The sequence below is a fragment of the Bos taurus genome, chromosome 4, assembly GCF_002263795.3.
Source record: "Bos taurus isolate L1 Dominette 01449 registration number 42190680 breed Hereford chromosome 4, ARS-UCD2.0, whole genome shotgun sequence".
Lineage (NCBI taxonomy): Eukaryota > Metazoa > Chordata > Mammalia > Artiodactyla > Bovidae > Bos > Bos taurus.
This window is the reverse complement of record NC_037331.1, coordinates 36,964,714-36,984,501: the sequence shown is the minus strand read 5'-3', so window position 1 is coordinate 36,984,501 and position 19,788 is coordinate 36,964,714. Positions and strand designations below refer to the sequence as shown.

General features: G+C 36.4%; 1 protein-coding gene across 1 annotated transcript in view; it reads right to left on the bottom strand.

The window, feature by feature from the left end:
- The window catches only part of SEMA3E (semaphorin 3E), a 273,615-nt gene extending 255,871 nt beyond the window's left edge, over positions 1-17,744 (bottom strand). The window contains exon 1 of the mRNA XM_003585955.6: positions 16,991-17,744. Coding sequence (XP_003586003.2) covers positions 16,991-17,105 — 115 coding nt within the window. The 5' untranslated portion in view covers positions 17,106-17,744. The remainder of the gene's footprint in view (positions 1-16,990) is intronic.
- Between the last annotated feature and the right edge of the window lie 2,044 nt (positions 17,745-19,788).

The window sequence follows — 19,788 nt, the reverse complement described above, 5'->3', positions numbered from 1 at the left end:
CAGTCAAATCCAGATGAGGAAAACATTTTGGAAAAAACATCATTCACCAATTTTTTAGAAGTTCAGCAGAAAGAAAGATTAGGAAATTAAATGAAATAATAAAGTTAGGAATGGACCCACCCAAAATTATTTAGATGCCAAAGTAAGCCAATCCCAGCTGTTATTCTTTACTCTGGCTGCCATCCTCAGCAAGAGCAATATGGGGGAGTGTGGGCAACCGGCTGTAGTAGCAGCTGGGCCTATTTGTTAAGAGGAAAAAAACCATCAGTGAAGACAAAAGGAAATTTCAGTGGCTAGGAGAGTGAATGCAAACTCAGAGCCTGGCTAAGAGAGCCTCAGAAGTGAAGTGCAACCGAGCTGTCAGCAACCAAACTGCAGTATTCACAAACCATTCACGCAGAGAGTATGCCCTATAGTCATGCTTTTGCTGGCAAGAGTTTATTCCATCATGAGCAAAATTTACTAAAGACAAATTTTGTATATATTTTCTCATATTACCAGAATTCTGGATGTTCAAAAATTAAGCAATACCAAGGTCTGTTCTAATTAAACAATGGGTATAAATTAGCAGACTAAAATGGGCAAATGGCATTTCCAATCTAAAAAAAAAAATGTGCTGTTACATAGCTCACTAACATAGAAATGTAAATGTGTAGTAAACATAATCACATATTCCAAAGCATAAATGCATGTAATAAAATCCTAGTATTCTATTTATTTAACATCCTCTAAGACCAATGTTATAGAAGGCATCTAAATGTGTTTCTGAGTGATCATTGCTCGATTTGCATGTAGACTTTCTAATCGGTATCAATTTTCTAATTTTATTTTTCATTTTTATTCTTGCTCAATTGTATTGACATCTTAGAGACTTCCATTTTTTTCTCCAAATATGAAAAATTCTTCTACAATCCTAAAATATATCAGACTGCAGTTTAGGCATACACATTTTGGAGCAAGCAAAAAACATTTGGCAAAAAAAATCTGTCAAAAGCAGTGCCCAGCACATAACTTTTGTCTTATTTCTGAGAATTTTAATGACAAAGACATAATTATAGTTTTTTAATTATAAGCATAACTGACTTAACTGTAATATTTTTCTTCTTTCTATGGTTATTTAAATATTATTGTAATAGAGTTTTGCTTTGGGGAATTACTAGGAAGTCAAAATATATTAACGTGAAGTTTAAACATATCATGTGTGCTATGTGCACGCATGTTCGGTTGCTTCACTCATGTCTGACTCTTTGCGATCCTATGGACTGTAGCCTGCCAGGATCCTCTGTCCATGGAATTCTCTGTGCAAGAATACTGGAATGGGTTGCCGTGTGCTTCTCCAGATCTTCCCAACTCAGGGATCAAAGCAGCATTTCCTGCATTGCAGGCAGATTCTTTACCACTGAGCCACCAGGGAAGCCCTTAAACATATTACCTTCCCATAACTGAAGCAATAAAGTAACAAAACTGGTATTTTTGGGGTGACTCATAATATCCATTCCAGTATTTCAAAATCCCATATTTTATCTTTCTTCATTCTAGATGAACAAAAATAGAGTATTTTGTGTTCCTTTATTAATGGGAAGGTGCAATTTTATGGGCAATTGAACATGCCAACAACTAAAATTCTAACATTTGACTTTGAAAAATTATTTTCCTTTTAATTTAAATTTTAAACATGGGGTAGTATAACTATTCTAAGAATTCACCATATGCTTAACTCAAGTTTATGCAGACCCTCCCTTAAAGAGCCAGCAAGCTCAATATCCTAGAACCCATTTTAAGCAATTATAAAGTATCTGTTAGATATCATTCATCTGACCAGAAATATGTATAGCATCTATGCATTGTAATAGTGTCAAACTTGAAATTTCCTTTTTATTTCCTTTCTTTTTCTCTTTTTTTTTGGTAAGGAAAAATTAGTTATGTCATTTTGATCAATAATGAAAGAGCTACTTTAATTTTTATTTTCCATTACTTTACCCAATGTTTCTTTACAAAACATATTACTTTTGTACTCTTTATAGTAAAAGGCAGTGACAAATGTGTGTTTTCACCTGAATTTATTTATGAAATTTCTATTTATGTCCATTAATTTCTTATTTTTCATTAGGTGTATTATATTTGATTAATTAATATGGTACTAAAAAAACTCAAAGGTACAATAATTCAAAATATGTTGTTAATTTTTATAAGGTTTATATCCAATAAAGTAATTTTTTTCCTTAGTCAAAATTTTCATTGGTTCTTTCCCAATTAATTTTGGTTGGAAAATATCTTACATAAGCTAACTATAATTATAAAACTGGTAACAATTGTTTATTCTTCTCATAGTATTATTACCGATAGCTATGCTTTTAAAATTTAATCAATTAACAAAACAAAAAGGGAGCATAGTCAAATTATTCATAAAATAACCTCTGCACAGGGATTAACTGATAAAAATGAAAAACATTCTTGCTTTTGATCATTTAGGGCATCCTTTAAAAACAAAACTGTAGGTAAGTTGCTATGTTTTTCAAAGTCCTGACTAGGCTTTTGGCTTTGTCACTTGATTGCATGCATTACTTGTCTCTCTTTCCATCATTCATCACTCTAGACACGAATGAGATTCTACACTGGACACTGGAAGATCGCAACTGGGGCTAATGGGAGGAAAAGGTAACTGAAATGGGACACTGATCATGTAATGACCCAGATGAATTCAAACCACTCTATGCCTAAACTGTGTACTTTATTTCAATAAAATATGAATATTTTCTGAAAATTTTTAAAGCTGTTCTGGATTTCTCTTTATAACTTTTGTAACAGAAAACCTGAAGCCAAACTAGAGCATAACATTTTGAAGCAGGGACAGAAGAGAAGTATTCCTATCATTTTTCCTGACTTCTGAACGCTCCCCCAAGTTCCAGCATCTCACTTTCTGCCATCTTTTTTTTTTTTTTTTTTAGGAATCTAGTTATATATTGCATCAGACAAAGATGGTAATGATAACCCTGTGCGCGAGACAGCAAAAGAGACACAGATGTATAGAACAGTCTTTTGGACTCTGTGGGAGAGGGAGGGGGGGATGATTTAGAAGAATGGAATTGAAACATGTATAATACCATATAAGAAATGAATGGCCAGTCCAGGTTTGATGCAGGATACAGGATGCTTGGGGCTGGTGCACTGGGATGACCCAGAGGGATGGTATGGGGAGGGAGGTGGGAGGGGGGTTCAGGATAGGGAACATGTGTACACCTGTGGCAGATTCATGTTGATGTATGGCAAAACCAATACAATATTGTAAAGTAATTAGCCTCTAATAAAAAAAATAGATAAAAAAATAAAATGTGAAAAAAAAAAAAGAATGAAGATAGATAATACTAATGTGAATAGACATAATAAGGGGCTTCCCTGATAGCTCAGTTGGTAAAGAATCAGCTTGCAGAATTGAGACCCTGGTCCAACTCCTGTGTCAGGAAGATCCTCTGGAGAAGCGAGAGGCTACCCACTCTAGTATCCTTGGGCTTCCCTTCTGTCTCAGCAGGTAAAGAATCTGCCTGCAATGCGGGAGATCTGGATTCGATCCCTGGGTTGGGAAGATCCCCTGGAGAAGGGAAAGACTACCCATTCCAGTATTTTGGCCTGGAGAATTCCATGAACTGTATAGTCCATGGGCTTGCAAAGAGTCGGACATAAAAGTACATCAGGAGACTTTCACTTTCACTTTCAGACATAATGAAATATTTTTACATTAAGTGAAATAGGTATGATAAATTTATTCAGTTCAGTTCAGTTCAGTCACTCAGTCATGTCTGACTCTTTGCAACCCCATGAATCAAAGCACGCCAGGCCTCCCTGTCCATCACCAACTCCCGGAGTTCACTCAGACTCACATCCATCAAGTCGGTGATGCCATCCAGGCAACTCATCCTCTGTTGTCCCCTTTTCCTCCTGCCCCCAATCCCTCCCAGCATCAGTGTCTTTTCCAATGAGTCAACTCTTTGCATGAGGTGGCCAAAATACTGGACTTTCAGTTTTAGCATCATTCCTTCCAAAGAACACCAGGGCTGATCTCCTTTAGAATGGACTGGTTGGATCTCCTTGTAGTCCAAGGGACTCTCAAGAGTCTTCTCCAACACCACAGTTCAAAAGCTTCAATTCTTTGGTTCTCAGCTTTCTTCACAGTCCAAATTTATTAAGTACCTTAAATTTGTTAGATTCTAAGGATTTAAACAATAAAATGCAATATACTTGCCTTCAAAACTTTCAAAATCTACTCATGAATGTGTATTAATCTCATATTAGTCATACAAAGAAAATAACAATTCCTTAAAGTCATATAGAAATGAGGCCATTTAATTTAACATGAATAGAGAGCGCTTGTGATGCTACCAGTAGTATAACAATGAATACAATGAAATTCAGTTAATTACATACCTATTTGTCTAGGAGGAGACAGTGTATTATATGTAGAGGGGTGGCACTGGGAGCTTAGCAGGAATGGTGGCAGGATGGTCTAAGACACACAGTTTGCTCATTATTTTTCAAGCAGTCTCCTCCTATTTACCTCCCAGACTGAGCTCTGGTTGTTTCATCCCCCACTCCACGCTTCTGTAGCACTTTGTTCTAACCTTTAATATGTTAAAAAAAAAAAAAAAATCCTTCTTTATCACAACTTGTCTCTTTTACAACTAGTCTTAAGCTTCTTGGAGAAAGGGTTTGAGTAGAGGCAGTATGTGTGTGTGTGTTTGTGTGTGTGTGTCTTTTAATAAACTTTTAATATTAGAATAGTTTTAGATTCACAGAAAAGTTGTGAAACTAGTATAAAAGTTTCCATAAACCCACTGCCAGTTTCCTCTGTTATTAACAGTTTACATTAGTGCGGTACATTTGTCACAGTTAATGAGCTAACATAGATACATTATTATTAGCTAAAACTCATACTCCGTTCAGATTTCCTTAATTTTTACCTAATATTTTTGCACTGTTCCAGGCTACAACCCAGTATACTAAATTCCATTTAGCGAACTATGTTTTTTATTCTAAAATTCCTAGCATGATGCCTAGTATCTAAAACACTGAAGAAGCTCAACAAATAGTTATGTATTAAGTGAATGATTGAGTGAATAACTATTAAAAAGATATAGAAACTTCTGAATCCATTAAGGGAAAGATCAGGATGTGTAACAGGAATGAAGTGCACCTAGCTTCATTGGTCGGAGAAAACTTTCCATTGAGAGATAAAGGATACCTGGAATCTTACAAAATGCTTTTCCACAATCCACTAATTGTAAATGTTTTCTTATCTAAACTCAGTGATAGCACCATGTGTAACAGTTTATGCCATGAAAAATTATTAAAAGATTTAATTTATATATTAAATGATTATCAATAACTGTATATACTATATATATATATCTTATCTAATAGAAAAACATAATAGGCAGAGAATGGCATAATCGATATTTATGAATTTAAATATATTTTTGAAGATTAAGGCTGTAATTTGGAAATTTAAATAAATAACACCTTAACCTGCTGTCACTTATGATATATCTGGGTGATAGATCTGAAGGAGGAAAAATGAAAAAGTTAAGATGAAAGCAAGGCTCCTCTGTAGCATCATCCCAAACACTTAGCCTAGTATTTCCCATACTTAAGAGTGCATTAAGAATTCCCTGCAGGGAATAGAGACTCAGATATACAGAACAGACTTGTGCATACAGCGAAGGAAGGAGAGAGAGAGTAGCACTGAAATATATACATTACCCTGTGTAAAACAGATGGCTAATGGGAAGTTGCTGTATAGTACAGGGAGCTCAGCCTTGTCCTCTGTGACTCTCTAGAGGGGTGGGATGGGGTGGGAGGTAGGAGGGAGATTCAAGAGGAAGGGGACATATGTATATCTATGACTGATTCATGTTGATATATGGCAGAAACCAAAGTAACATTGTAAAGCAATTGTCTTCCAAAAATAAAAAAATAAAGGAATCCCCTGCAGGGTTTGTTAAAACACAGAATCCTGAGCCCCAGAATTACTGACTCAGCAAGCCTCCAGAACTGAGTGTGAAGTCAAGTGGATCTTAGGAAGCACTGCTGTCAATAAAGCTCGCGGAGATAATGCTATTAAAGGGCTGCACTCAATATGTCAGCAAATTTGGAAAACGCAGAAGTGGCCACAGAACTGGAAAAGGTCAATCCTTATCCAAATTCCCATGAAGAGCAGTACTAAAGAATGTTCAAACCCAGATAATTGCACTCATCTCCCATGCTAGTAAGGTTATACTCAAAATCCTCCAAGCCAAGCTTCAGCATTATGTGAACCAAGAACTTCCAGACATTCAAGCTGGGTTTAGAAAAGGCAGAGGAACCAAAGATCAAATTGCCAAGATTCACTGGATCATAGAAAAAACAAGGGAATTCCAGAAAAACATCTACCTTTGTTTCATTGACTACGTTAAAGCCTTTGACTCTGTGGATCATAACAAACTGCAGAAAATTCTTGAAGAGATGATAATACCAGATATCTTACTTATCTCCTGAGAAATTTGTATGTGGAAGAAGAAGCAACAGTTAGAACCTTGTATGGAACAAATGACTAGTTCAGGATTGAGAAAGGAGCATGATAAGGCTGTTCATTGTCATCCTTTTATTTAACTTACATGTACAGCACATCATGAGAAATGCCGGGCTGGATAAGTTACAAGCTGGAATCAAGATTACCAGGAGAAATATCAACAATCTCAGATATGCAGATGATACCACTATAATGGGAGAAGGCAAAGAGGAACTAAAGAACATCTTGCTGAGGATGAAGGAGGAGAGTGAAAAAGTTGACTTAAAACTCAGTATTAAAAAAAAAAAAAAACACAAAACTAAGATCATGGCATCTGGTCCCATCACATCATGGCAAATAGAAGGGGAAAAGGTGGAAGCAGTGACAAATTTCCTTTTCTTGGGCTCTAAAATCACTGTGAATAGTGACCGTAGTCATGAAATTAGAAGATGATTGCTTCTTGAAAGGAAAGCTATGACAAGCCTAGAGAGTGTGTTTAAAAGCACAGACATCACTTTGCAACAAAGGTCCTTATATGCAAGGCTGTAGTCTTTCCAGTAGTCACATACACTTGTGAGAGTTGGAACATAAAGAAGGCAGAGCATGGAAGAGCTGATGCTTTCAAATTGTGGTGCTGGAGTAGACTCTTGAAAGCCCTTTGCCCAGCAAGTAATCTTAAAAGAAATCAATCCTAAATACTCATTGGAGAGAATGATGCTGAAACTGAAGCTCCAATACTTGGGCCACCTGATGTGAACAGTCAGCTCATTGGAAAAGACCCTAATGCAGGGAAAGATTGAAGGCAGGAGAGAGTGACAGAGGATGAGATGGTTGGATGGCATCACCAGTGCGATGGACAGGAACTTGGGCAAACTTCAGGAGATGGTGAAGGACAGGGAAGCCTGGCATGCTACAGTCCATGGGGTCGCAAAGAGTCAGACATGACTTGGTGACTGAACAACAACCTAATTCAGTAGCTCACAGGGGATGCTAGTGTTGCCAGTCCCGGACACTTTGTACAGCACTGGATTAATCCCAGTGTCTATCTCCTCTCAGCCCCTACTTTGGAGGAAGAGTGTAAGAAAAGTATCATAAGTAATATTATCTCCTCTGAGATGAAGCTCAACTAAGCCTCTCTCGGGTTAATTATTCAGCAGTAGCTCTACCTCTTAAAGAAATAAACTTTTGTCATTTTGACCATAACATGGAAGCCAAAAACAATCATAAAACTTTTTTTTGTTTGTTTGTTTTGTTTTTACTCAGTAGATACTAAACCTCCAGTGTTTAGGAATGATCTGATTAAGTCCCTTTATTTTGGCCCACAAGGATCTCACCAAAAAAATACTCCTTGCCCTCAAGGATGTTAAAACATAGTTAAAGACACATAAGTCAGAAAATATAATGTCATTATTTCACAATATCCTACATCTCCATGGTATATTTCTATTTTCTACAACAATCACATGAGATAGTAATTAGTTCCTGTGTACTTAGGAGGAAATTAAGCCTCCAAAGAAGTTCAATGATTTAGCATCAATAATATGACATCAAATAGGATAAGCTGTAGATTCAAATCTAGGATTTTTTAAAACTCTGAACCCATACATACTCTTTCCACTAGCACAGGCTGTCTCCTAATAAAACGTTCAAAGTGTTTTGGAGAAATGAGACACACTGGGAGGAGAAAGAGACCTACATTTCTAGAATTGGAAAGGATCTCTGAAGTCACATGGTCCGTGATAAATTTTTGACTCAGGGTTAGGAAAAAAGCAATCAGCAGGAGTGAATAGCTATATGCAACACGGTCAGCACATTTCCTCTTCGCTTTATTTCCACAGTGCATCCTGAGCTTTGAATTTAAAGCTCTCCTCAGTTCCCATCATTTCCTGGGAGGAAACTAGTCAGGAGGGAAAAGGTCAATGTCCCCAACTGACCCCTCACGTTTTTATTCCTATTTTCATTGCTGCTGTTCTTTTCTGCTTCTGGAGTTGGTTGCGCCACCTAAAGTCACCACTGAGACATAGCCTTAGGGATGCTACTCTTCTGCTCTATCCTGTAAATAAAACACCCTGTCTATTGTGGTTTCAATGAGTTAAAAAATCATAACTCAGAGAAAATGAACCAAAGCTACCTGGAAATAGATAGTTTTACATAATTAATATTTTTACACTAAGCTCAACATTATCCACAGAGGGAACAGGCTGGCAGGCTCTGCTCAGGACCCTAATTCTCCCCTTCCAGTCCCCACAGTGTCACGGTGCTGGGAATATCAGCCACCCTCTGGTTACATAAACAGGGTAAGTTGTCCAAGTCACTAGTAAGCTATTTACTATTTCATTATTTCCTAAGCCATACATTTCAACACATTTTTACACCTAATGAGTAAAGTTATGTCTTCTATTCATTGAACTAGCCAATAAAATAAATACTCAGGTAAACTCAGACCAGTAAATAGACATCATTCACTTAAAATGCTTTCATTTCACCTTTGGCTTAAAGTAGGGAAGAAATCATAATATCTATCTGGAAAATAAAGGTGGGGAGAATAAGAGAGAAGGGGGTTGGTGACAACACTGAGAAGTCAAAGAAACAAATGATAGAGAAGTAAAGGAAGTAGTTGTGGTGATCGTTCAAGAATGAGAAGAGCATCAAAAAGTAGGTTTTGTTTTGTTTTAAAGAGGACTAATTATAGATTAGAGAATATGGTTGACCTGTTGGAAGGTGTCTGGAGGCCCCAGTAGCTCCACACAATGCAAACCTGTGGTGAAGGAAGGTGAACAGGCAGAGAAAGCCCCAGCCTTTCTCCTCGTGTGTTTTATCAAAGGAGCCATAAATATTTGTTCTGGATTCCTTAGTTTCTTTGGTACTCTTCACCCCACCCAAGTATCAGGCATTTCTTTAAAAAAAAAAAAAAAAAAGGCTGCTCTAAATCATTGTGCTTTATTCACATACCTGGTCAGTGAACACTGACTGAACACCTACTAAGGGTAAGGAACTGTGCTGGGCAGCATATACCTTACCTGTTTGTCCAGGGGAAAGGTAGAATGGAAAGCTTTCTCCCCCTTTCAAAGCAAACAATGTATGTTGGGCTGATTGCTTACAGGCCACTGTTTGGTTTAACTTCTGACAGTGTGATCTGTTCTTAGTAATATCTGTTCCATTGTGTCTTACAAAGCTGGGTCTACAATTACCTTTGTTAGTAACTTCTGTTTATTTTATGGCTTTGGTCTCTTGTCCCCAAAGTGCCATCAGATAAAGTTCCAACTTTCCTTAATTTATCAATAAAATAACCTTATGGTAACTTACAAGCATAACAGATACCCAAATCCTATTTTCTTTCCAGTTATCTACTCCATTTACAGGTGGACTTCATTTAAAAACAAAACCAAAAAACTTTGCTTTCAAGTTAAAAAAAAAAAAAAACTGATTAAAGATTTTCCCTTATTTTAAGAGGTTAAGTTAATAATTAACTCATGATTGCTTTTAGAATAAAAAAGGGAACAAGAGTAGGCTAATTCTCCCTGAACCTCTTCTGATTCATGAGTAATTTATGAAAAGCTTCCTAAAGCTAAAGTATTTACCACACTAATTTGCAGTATCTCGTGTAATTCTTTCCAGGATGCTGCAAGTTAAATATTATCCCATTTTAAAAATGAGAAAATTCATACCCAGAAAAGATAAGTAACTTTCTCAAGTCATGCAGCCATAAGCAACATCCAAAATCTAGAGTTTTAGGCTATTGACATTAGAATGCGAGAGTGTTTTGTAATTCTTGGGACTAAACTACTTTTCTGTGAGCACTGTGCCAAGGCTATGAGCTAAGTCCTTGACCAGAAAGCAGTGATGATTAAAGATAGAAGTAGAAATATGTTTTTAAGCCCTAGAAATCAGGCAAGTCATGAATTTCTCTTTTCCTTTTCCATACTAGTTGTAGAGTCAAAGTTACCAGGGCAATGGGGCCTTATGGTGGGAATATTCTGAACTAAGCATTGGGCCCAAGCCACCAATTGCTTTGACCACCCACCAGGGCTATAGGAAATCAATTTATCAATTCCACAAACATCCCTGTTTTTGAAATCATCACATTCTCTGACAGAAAATGTTCTCCACTATCAGAAATTATACTACTTGGTTCAAATGAGGTATTAACATATCTTTTTCATTCATAGTCCAGAAAATCCAGCTGATAAAATATCCAGTCTTGTCATTATCATCCTTTACATGAGTACAAAGAATAATGCTTGCTTAAGCCCAAGAAATAACTAATGACATTGATAGTTTCTCTTACGCTCCAAATGTTATGTAAAACCATACCTGGAAAAAATTCTCCATTAAAAGAATCATCATCCTTTGTATAATTTATATGATATTCCAAAGTATCAGATGTTGTGCTAAAGACTACTAATAGCAATTGATCCTGTTTAAACCAAGAAAATAATCGAAATCTTTACGCCGTTAGGAAAATGTTGTAAGTGGTATAATTTCAGCTTTGTTTTCTTTTAAATTCTCTGAGACTGAACTTACTAGACCATTTTAACACTGCAGTGGCTGTGTATGAAGGGGCATGCATGCATACAAAGTGTCATTTCTGGATTCCTGCAGACTAAATTCCTCTACTAAACCACAGAAGAGTTTCACACACAAAGATAAAGTAAATCTTTCATGTAAATCTTTGTATGCTCTCCCACGAAGAACCCCCCAGGATGATTCCAACAGATATCTTTGATGAAAGAAAACTACTTAGCAGATTGCTAACAATAATTTTTACTAGCAATGACCAATTTGATGTTTGGTGCTTTATTATATGGTCATAGAACTGGGGCCACCAAGTCATCTTATCCCAGACAGGAAGACAGACCATCTCTATGAAATACCCTCATTAATTGACAAATCTGACATGGACAATAAAATAATACTGTAACACAAACTTTTGAAAGAATATTCCATTGTGACAACATGATTACTGCATGTATTTTTTTAGTCAAGAACAAGTATTGGTTCTTTATTATGTATAGAACACAGTCTTCACAAAATTTTTGAGACATGATTTTATATGACTAAATCATTTTTTGGTCCAAAATTGGCCCCGTTTATTTACTGCTGCTGCTGCTAAGTCGCTTCAGTCGTGTCCGACTCTGTGCGACCCCAGAGACGGCAGCCCACCAGGCTTCCCTGTCCCTGGGGGAAGAACACTGGAGTGGGTTGCCATTTCCTTCTCCAATCCATTTATTTACAACTTTCTCTAATTCTGACCTCCCCTCACCCTATTTTACATTAAAGATAACTGTTTTCTCACTGTCATACTCAACATATACATATGAACTGAATAATTCATAGAGCCATTCTGAAGCTTTTGATTATCCAGGTGCATTTCTGTGATACACGAGCAATATTTGTAACAGATGAAAATACAAAGAATAGTGTTATTTAAAATCATTATATAGACTTCTATGAAAAGTACATTCTGTGTAAAAAAAAACTCAACAAAACTTACTGTAATCCTTTCATCTTACCCAGTGGCTTCTTTTTTTTTTTTTCAAATATAAACTGTTTCTTAATAAACTTATCAATTAATTCTCACTAACTCTCCCTCATGGAGATCCAGATATCAGGTTTGTATTCACCCCCGGATCCTTTGAATCTACTTTCTTTATGAATCATACCTTATAACCAGTTTTATTTATTAACCACACAGGGATGTGAAACTAATGTCATTATTGCTAGTACCTAGTTACTGGCTGAGAAACCCAAGCTATGAGCCGGTTCAGGAAAAACTGGCTCAGTCACTGCCTTTTTTCAACTGGCCCTGGATATAAAATAAATACTACAACCTTTAGGATAATCATTCAAAACTTATTTATTATTGTATTATCCTAGAATTTTATCTCATTTTTTTTTGTATAAATGGAAAAACAATTCTAAAATGTGTGGTGTAAGGTGAGTATGCATAATAAATAGATATATGCAGACTTCTATTGTAAAAATATTGACCATGAATCTTGGAATATACAGATGATGTAATTATCTTATAAATTACTATAAGTAGAGGTCAAAGGTACGAAATGGGATTTGGAGTGAATGCATTCAGGATAGATTACAAATTTTATGCAAATCACGACCAAATTTTGCTGTCATCTATTCTAGCATTATAGATGCTGGGATTTATTGATATCCAAAGTTAAGGATTTCCAAAAGTTTGTTTATCTTTAGAATATGTTTCCTTCTAATATTCTCATTTTCTATCAATCTTCAGGAAACATCAATAAGATAATTTTTAGGTTATAAAGTATGCTTTTATAGTATTATTGTTCTGTTTTGACCTTCTCAAAAACCCAGTGAAAAATATCAGTACTATCACTATTTTCAAATAAGGAAACTGAGGCACAGATAACTACCAATAGTATAATTGGAAAGATTATAGCTGGAGTAGAGACCTCTCACTTCAAATCTGAGCTCACTGAACTATGAAAAATATTCATTTAATTGCTTATAATATTAAAATACAGATAGACTAGTTAATACTATCCCATATTTATACGTATAGATATGTATTCAATGCTCAAATCTACATTTATAATATCAACATATTTTAGCAATGATCCTCTGTCATATTTGGGCTTCCCTGGTGATTCAGATGATAAAGAATCGATCTGCAGTACAGTAGACCTGGGCTCACTTCCTGGGATGCTCCCTGGAGGAGGGCATGGCAACCCACTCCAGTATTCTGGCCTGGAGAATCCCATGGACAGAGGAGCCTGGTGGGCTGCAGTCCACAGGGTCGCAGAGTCGGACAAGCCTGAGTGACTTTCACTGTTTAATTTCTGCCATATTTATGTCTTTATTTAGCTATCTTTTCATCAAACATCCTGGGATAACACCCTCTGCTTATCAGCAGACATTCTTCTTGGCTTCTGCAATTGTGAAGTCCCTTCTGGGGTCTTTGAACACCTACCCCATCTGGAACCTCCCTTGATTGCATTTCTGGGACTTTCCACATGCACTGGGATTTCTTCTTTGACATGGGCTTCTTTCCTCATTTGTTTTTTTTCTTCTTCAAGCTCTATTATCAGGAAGGCTATATTTTTGCCTTCCCTGTAACCTCATTAATGCCGGATGGTGAAAGTAAGGAGAGACCAGACATCAGCAGAGGGAAGTGCCTGAATCCACCAGGACACCTCTCCCTCTATTCTCTTGCCTTCATTCTCATGCCTTTCGGTCATGAGGCTTATAGCTACTTTTCAAAGACATCCTTGGGTAGAATATTATAAATGCATACTAATTATATCAAAATTACCCTCTTTAGGGTATTGGCTATAAAACTGGTGATAAATTCTTAACTGTTCAGAAACTTTCAAATACTTGTCTGACATAGTTAATCTCAACCCATATCTTGACTGAACATTCTGATAGGGCAGGACAAAATCTTGCCATTTTATCTTTGCATGTTTTGGTTAACCCAATTTATCCTGAACCTGTAAAAGGCATTCAAAGATATATGTATTGCCTCAATAAAGGCAAATTTCATTTCTTTATTTACAAGGCTTGCCTTTAGTTAGCATCTTTGCTTAATATCAGAGTGGAATGGATATTCAGCAGAAGAGGGAAGAATTCAATATTATCCCACTGTGGGCGGAGAGCAGTGAGGAATAAGCTATAAGATGCTCCATATTTGATCCCAATGTTCTACTTTGTCCCCCTTCCTCACCTCCCTTTCTCCCTTTTGATCTTGATGGTCTTCTCCTTTCAAGCTCTGTTGAAGAACATGCCACTTCCGGGGTTAGAGAAGAATGAAGGAGAGAGGAAAAAGGGCAATTCCTGGATACTTTTTTTCTTAACATATTTTTATATAATTTAATTAAAGCTTTATATTAATATAGGACACTGAGACTTTCTCCTCCTCTTTGGGAAGAAACACGAGGCTTGTGGTCTCCAGCACCATCTTGATAATGAAAGATATAAGAAAGATGCTTGTCGTTTTCCCACATGGCATAGACCACTGCTATGAAATGAATCCCTGGATATATCTAGTAGACCACCTCCAGGAAGCCTTATTGGATTTCTCCACAGGGGGTCAGGCAGCAGTGCAAAGGTGCTAGATTACTTATGTCTCATGTATCTTATTTTTCATGACCATGCATTCATTTACAATATTAATCACCTAATTTACTGACTACTAAAATTTCACCTATTTGGATATCATTTATGATAGCAAAAGAGTATACTCTAAAATATTCTGTCCCCAGTGTTTGGACACTGCTAAAATGTCCATTGATTCTGAAGTGCAGAGAGGTGAATGTGTTATTTTTACTGTATTAATGGGACAGAATGTCCCTACTCTGACAGTTCTGCGCTTCCCTTTCAATGAAACACCTGCAGTGCAGGAGGCATTTGCTGCTTCAGGTTGCATCTCTGGTGTGATATCGTAACTGACTTTGGCAATTAAACTGCACAGGTGGGAACATCCTATTTTCAGGTAACTCTATACTATCTTTATATAAAAGCACAACATTGCACGTTTTCAGCTAGTGCCATTAAATCAAAAGGTTAAGAAAAGCCAAGAGGAAATCTTACGGCAGTTTTCAGTTTAGTATCCATAGATACAAGCAGTGGTCCTCCCACATCACTTAACACAACTCGTAAAATCAGTTACAGTTACTCCTCTGATCAAGAGAGATGTGTTGAAGATGAGGCTGATGACAACATTATGTACCAGAGTTCTGGTATGCTCTGACTAAATTAGAAGTTCCCCAAGGAAAAATATTAAAACGAGATATCTCTGGAAACACTGATATTGAGCTATCAAAAAAATAAGCATCAGAGTAATAATGTATAGAAGGTTGATACCATGCATAGCAGAATGGTAACTTGACAAATTTGGCAGCTTATCCACTTATCTACAATAGAAAAAGAATCCATTATTATGTTTTCTTTCTCTGACATCCTTATGTGTCCATATCCCATCACATCAAATTTTAGCATTTAGGTATATTTGATCTTACCTTCTTAGGAATATGTATGTTGGTACATACCATAATACATCTTGCCAAATCAAATAAATTGTACCAATTCTAGGCACTATATTTTAAATACTTTACAAATGCAGGGTCAAGTGTTTCTTAAATTTATGCTACATACTTGGGAGTATTATCAGAAATCTATTTAAACTAAGAAAATATCCACAGATTTTTAGCTGTTATAAAATGAGACATTTCTATAATCAAATCAACTGATAATTGTCCAATAAAAAACAACAAAAAAAGTGTCATTAAAATTGAGGCCTCCTGTTTGGTTTCTCCTTCTGGTAAAGATTACACTCATAACCAATACAATATTGTAAAGTTTAAAAATAAAATAAAATTTAAAAAAATAGTAACACTTAAAAAAAAGATTATACTCATTTTAAAAATACAGGATACTTTCTACAGTGGGAGACAATGTAAAAGCTTACACAATTGAAAAATGTTTCTTATGTAATTTTCACTATTCCATCTATTATCTGTCTCAATGATTAATGATAACAAATACTTCTTTCCTGAAAATTTATTTCAAAAAACTTTTAAGTCAGCAAAGTCACTTTCATAGATATGGGTTTTGTTTGTTGCTTGTTTGTCTGTTTATGGGAAGGGTCATCAAACCTATTCATGACTGGCTTTTAAGGACCTTGATGCAAAAGCTATCATTTGATCATTTATTTATGACTAAATGCTGCTTTACAAAACATAGTAGCAGAATAAAATAAACGTTTCAATTGAATATAGATCTTCAATTAAGCAATACAAATTTACATTAAAAAAAGAGTAGATGCTAGTGTATAGTATCTAACACTTTAAATCAATATAAACCAGTTTACAGGGATTGTTAACTGATTTTTTTCTTGCCACATATAAAAAATTTCTAGTAATCAATTTAATTGGAAAGCTAGTTTATAACAGTTGTGAGTCATTTTAATCACACAGTGATGACTTTGTTATAATGGGCAAGGAATCATTTTATTCTCAAGAATCTTTTTTCCTCTTCTCATCCCCATTACGGACAACACAAAACAAAAAAATCAATTGCACCTCTATTTCTACAGCCCTTGCCTAACATCTTTGCTTCCCTTTATGCATGAATTGATATTTAAATACCCACTGCTAACTTGGTGGATTCAGCCCCTCAAAGCTTTTTACAACCTGCTTCCTTCTCTCTCCTGTTGTGTCAGCTAGTGAGTGAACTTATTAACAAAACCTAATATTTACAAGACAAAAATAACATCTCTAAAGTTAGCCTGTGATTTTACACTATTTTCAGCTGTGGTTAGCCATGACCTATTCATTAAAGGTACTTAGAAGCTTCAGTCAATTTTGCAGTAATTTTTTTCAGGTGCATGCTAAGAGTCTGGAGACCAAAGATCAGTGTTAAATGATTTTAATTTTTTTCTCATTTTTTTCTAAACAAAAGGTCACCTACCTTTATGTGACAGGCGTAAGCGGGGGTGCGGGGTGTCAGCTGTATGACCTCCTGTCCACAGCTCCAGCAAGTAGCCCCACAGGAGCCAGGTGACGAGGTGCCCAGGCGATGCCATGCTGCCTGCCGCTGCGATCCTCACTCTCTGGCGGGGTGAGTTTTACTTAGGACTCCCCTCCAGGGGCAGCGTACGAGAGAGGCTTTGTCACAAATCGAACGCGTTGTCATCAGAAAGCACAGTTCCAAAGTGCCATTTGTCAGGCTGTGTTTGGATATGTAAAACCTGCCTTTCCCCAGGACAGTTGTTTATAAGCCCGGAGCAAGAGGACATTCCAAGGAGTGAATCTTCACTGCCATGTCCTGCCTAGAGCTCTTTTCAGTCACTAAGCGGGGAGATTCAGGAAGAAACTGTATTATCTGAGTCACTTATGCAAGCGATTCATTCAGAAAAAACAACAACAAGCTCAGCACACGCACTGCCTTCACCCCCGTGGAGCTCCTCTTCTCTTCTGGCTCCTTGAAGCCTCTCAGAAGTCAGCTTCTTGCACTGACTTGCCAAACAGCTAGTTTTAATTCACCTTTCACCTTGCTAATTAAAAACAAGAAGTGCCATTCCCTCCAGGAGTTGCAGGATCCACCCAGCAGGGATGCCGCTGTCGGCGAGCTGTGTTTACCGGGAAAGTTCAGGCGGGGTTGAGCAGCATACTTGCTGTTTCTAGGAAGTGTTTCTGGTCCACGTGCCCTCGTCCCACCCGCCCTCCCAGTATTATTGGCCCCGCGTCACTCAGCGACAGGAGAGAAGTTCACATTTTGATGGAAAAGTGGAATCAGGAGGGAGAATGATATACAATAGGCTGCTTACTTAAAAATCAGTATAACCTAAGAGGATGGAGGGTCAGGAAGGGCTTTTAAATTCTCACTCATCAGGATTAACCCTTGAGTAAATACAGATTCATTTTAAACAATCTATCTGTCACCATTCAGTACCCAAATTGATTTTTTTCCCCTTTTCACTGAAATTGTATTGTTTTCACATTTTTGCCTTTTTATATTGATTGCATCTTAGAAATGTCATTTTCAACTGCTATAAGGAAAGCATTTCAAGAACCTGAAAAAATGTCTGTGATTGTTTTGTCGATGTGTTAAAACTAACAAAGTGTCTTGTGCCATTCTTCAAATGTACAAATTCTTCAAATCAAAAGCAAATTCTTTTTTATAAGCAGATCATAAATTTCATCTCAAATTTTGGAATAATTAACTTTTGAGGTGATTCTTCTCCTATATAAGATAACTATAGTAAGTGAGATTCTCTATGGGACAGATCCCAGTAGATACTAGAAAAGTTGGGATGTAAAATACCTTGGGGTTCAACTGCTATGCACTTTTAGAATTTATTTTCCAAGACACTATGTGTAAATAAGCTTAACACAATAGGTCAACTTTTTACAATCTACTTTCAATCAATCTCAAAAACTAAACCAAACACTCCATAGCTGTTGGCATGGAAATGAATGGTATTATTGTAAGATACCAATAAACTTGAATGGATATTTGACTTGATAGTTTAAAGTTAATGATCAGCAAACGATTTCAACGTTTTTTCTCATTCTGCATTTTAAAAGGTAATGATTAAGAACACTTCTTGAGAATTATGGTTTTAAAATAATGCATTTATAACAAAAAGATAACAGAGTTATTTTGCATTATATATAAACAAATGTAGAACCAAGCATTCTTTACCCATTTGCCTAAGCATGATATGTTCTACTACAAGCAAAGTATATTCAGCAAAATGTAAATGTCACTGGATATTATAAATAATTAGATTTCCAATGTCTACAAAAGATAACAAACTCTAAACATTATTTAACAGTAAAGTAACATGAAGTATTTAGATACTTTTAAGCTGGGGTGGTCTCTGTAGGCACTTGCATATTTTAAGAGCCAGTCTGATGAGCTATAGACCTAAAAGTTGTTCTAAGTGTGCTATAACATACCTTTGGAATCCTCTTTTACTTTCTTCCAGAATTGAAATAACTAGAAATTAAATAGCAGCTTTTAGATGTGTTATCTAACAGTAGGATTCCAGAAAAAGTAAATATGATGGATATAACTTTTATTATAAATGCATGCCTACACTCATGCAAATGAAATTCCATTTAAGCTTGTACAGGGCCTGTCCTAACCCTATTATGAAACTAAAGCAATGTAACATTTCAGAACCATTTCATTAGGATACAGAATTCACACCATTAACTACTGATACAGGGATAAATGTTATGGATGCTAGTTACATACATACCACTATACACCCAGATTCATCTTCAGTGTTTATATGTCCTCCTTTAGATAAGGTTAGAGCATTTTGAAGTCTGTGCCAGATTCATGAACTCCTTTGGGTGTCTCAAAAATGTGCTTTGGTTTATCCTTCAGTCATCAATGTCATTGCTTACTCCCTTTAACTTCTCTCTATGTCCTTTTAACCTTTTTTCTAGTCTATACAAAGCATACAGATGATGTCCCCCCAAAATGACTATTAAACATACTAACCATAGCCTCGGCTACCTCTGTGTGGCTCTGATACTGCTGCTGCTGCTAAGCCGCTTCAGTCGTGTCCGACTCTGTGCGACCCCATAGACGGCAGCCCACGACGCTCCCCGTCCCTGGGATTCTCCAGGCAAGAACACTGGAGTGGGTTGCCATTGCCTTCTAACCACAAGCAAAGGAATGAAGAGTCATTAGGACCAAATCAATCATTCACATCATAAAATAAAAGAATTCTCAGGAGCAGGGTCATCATA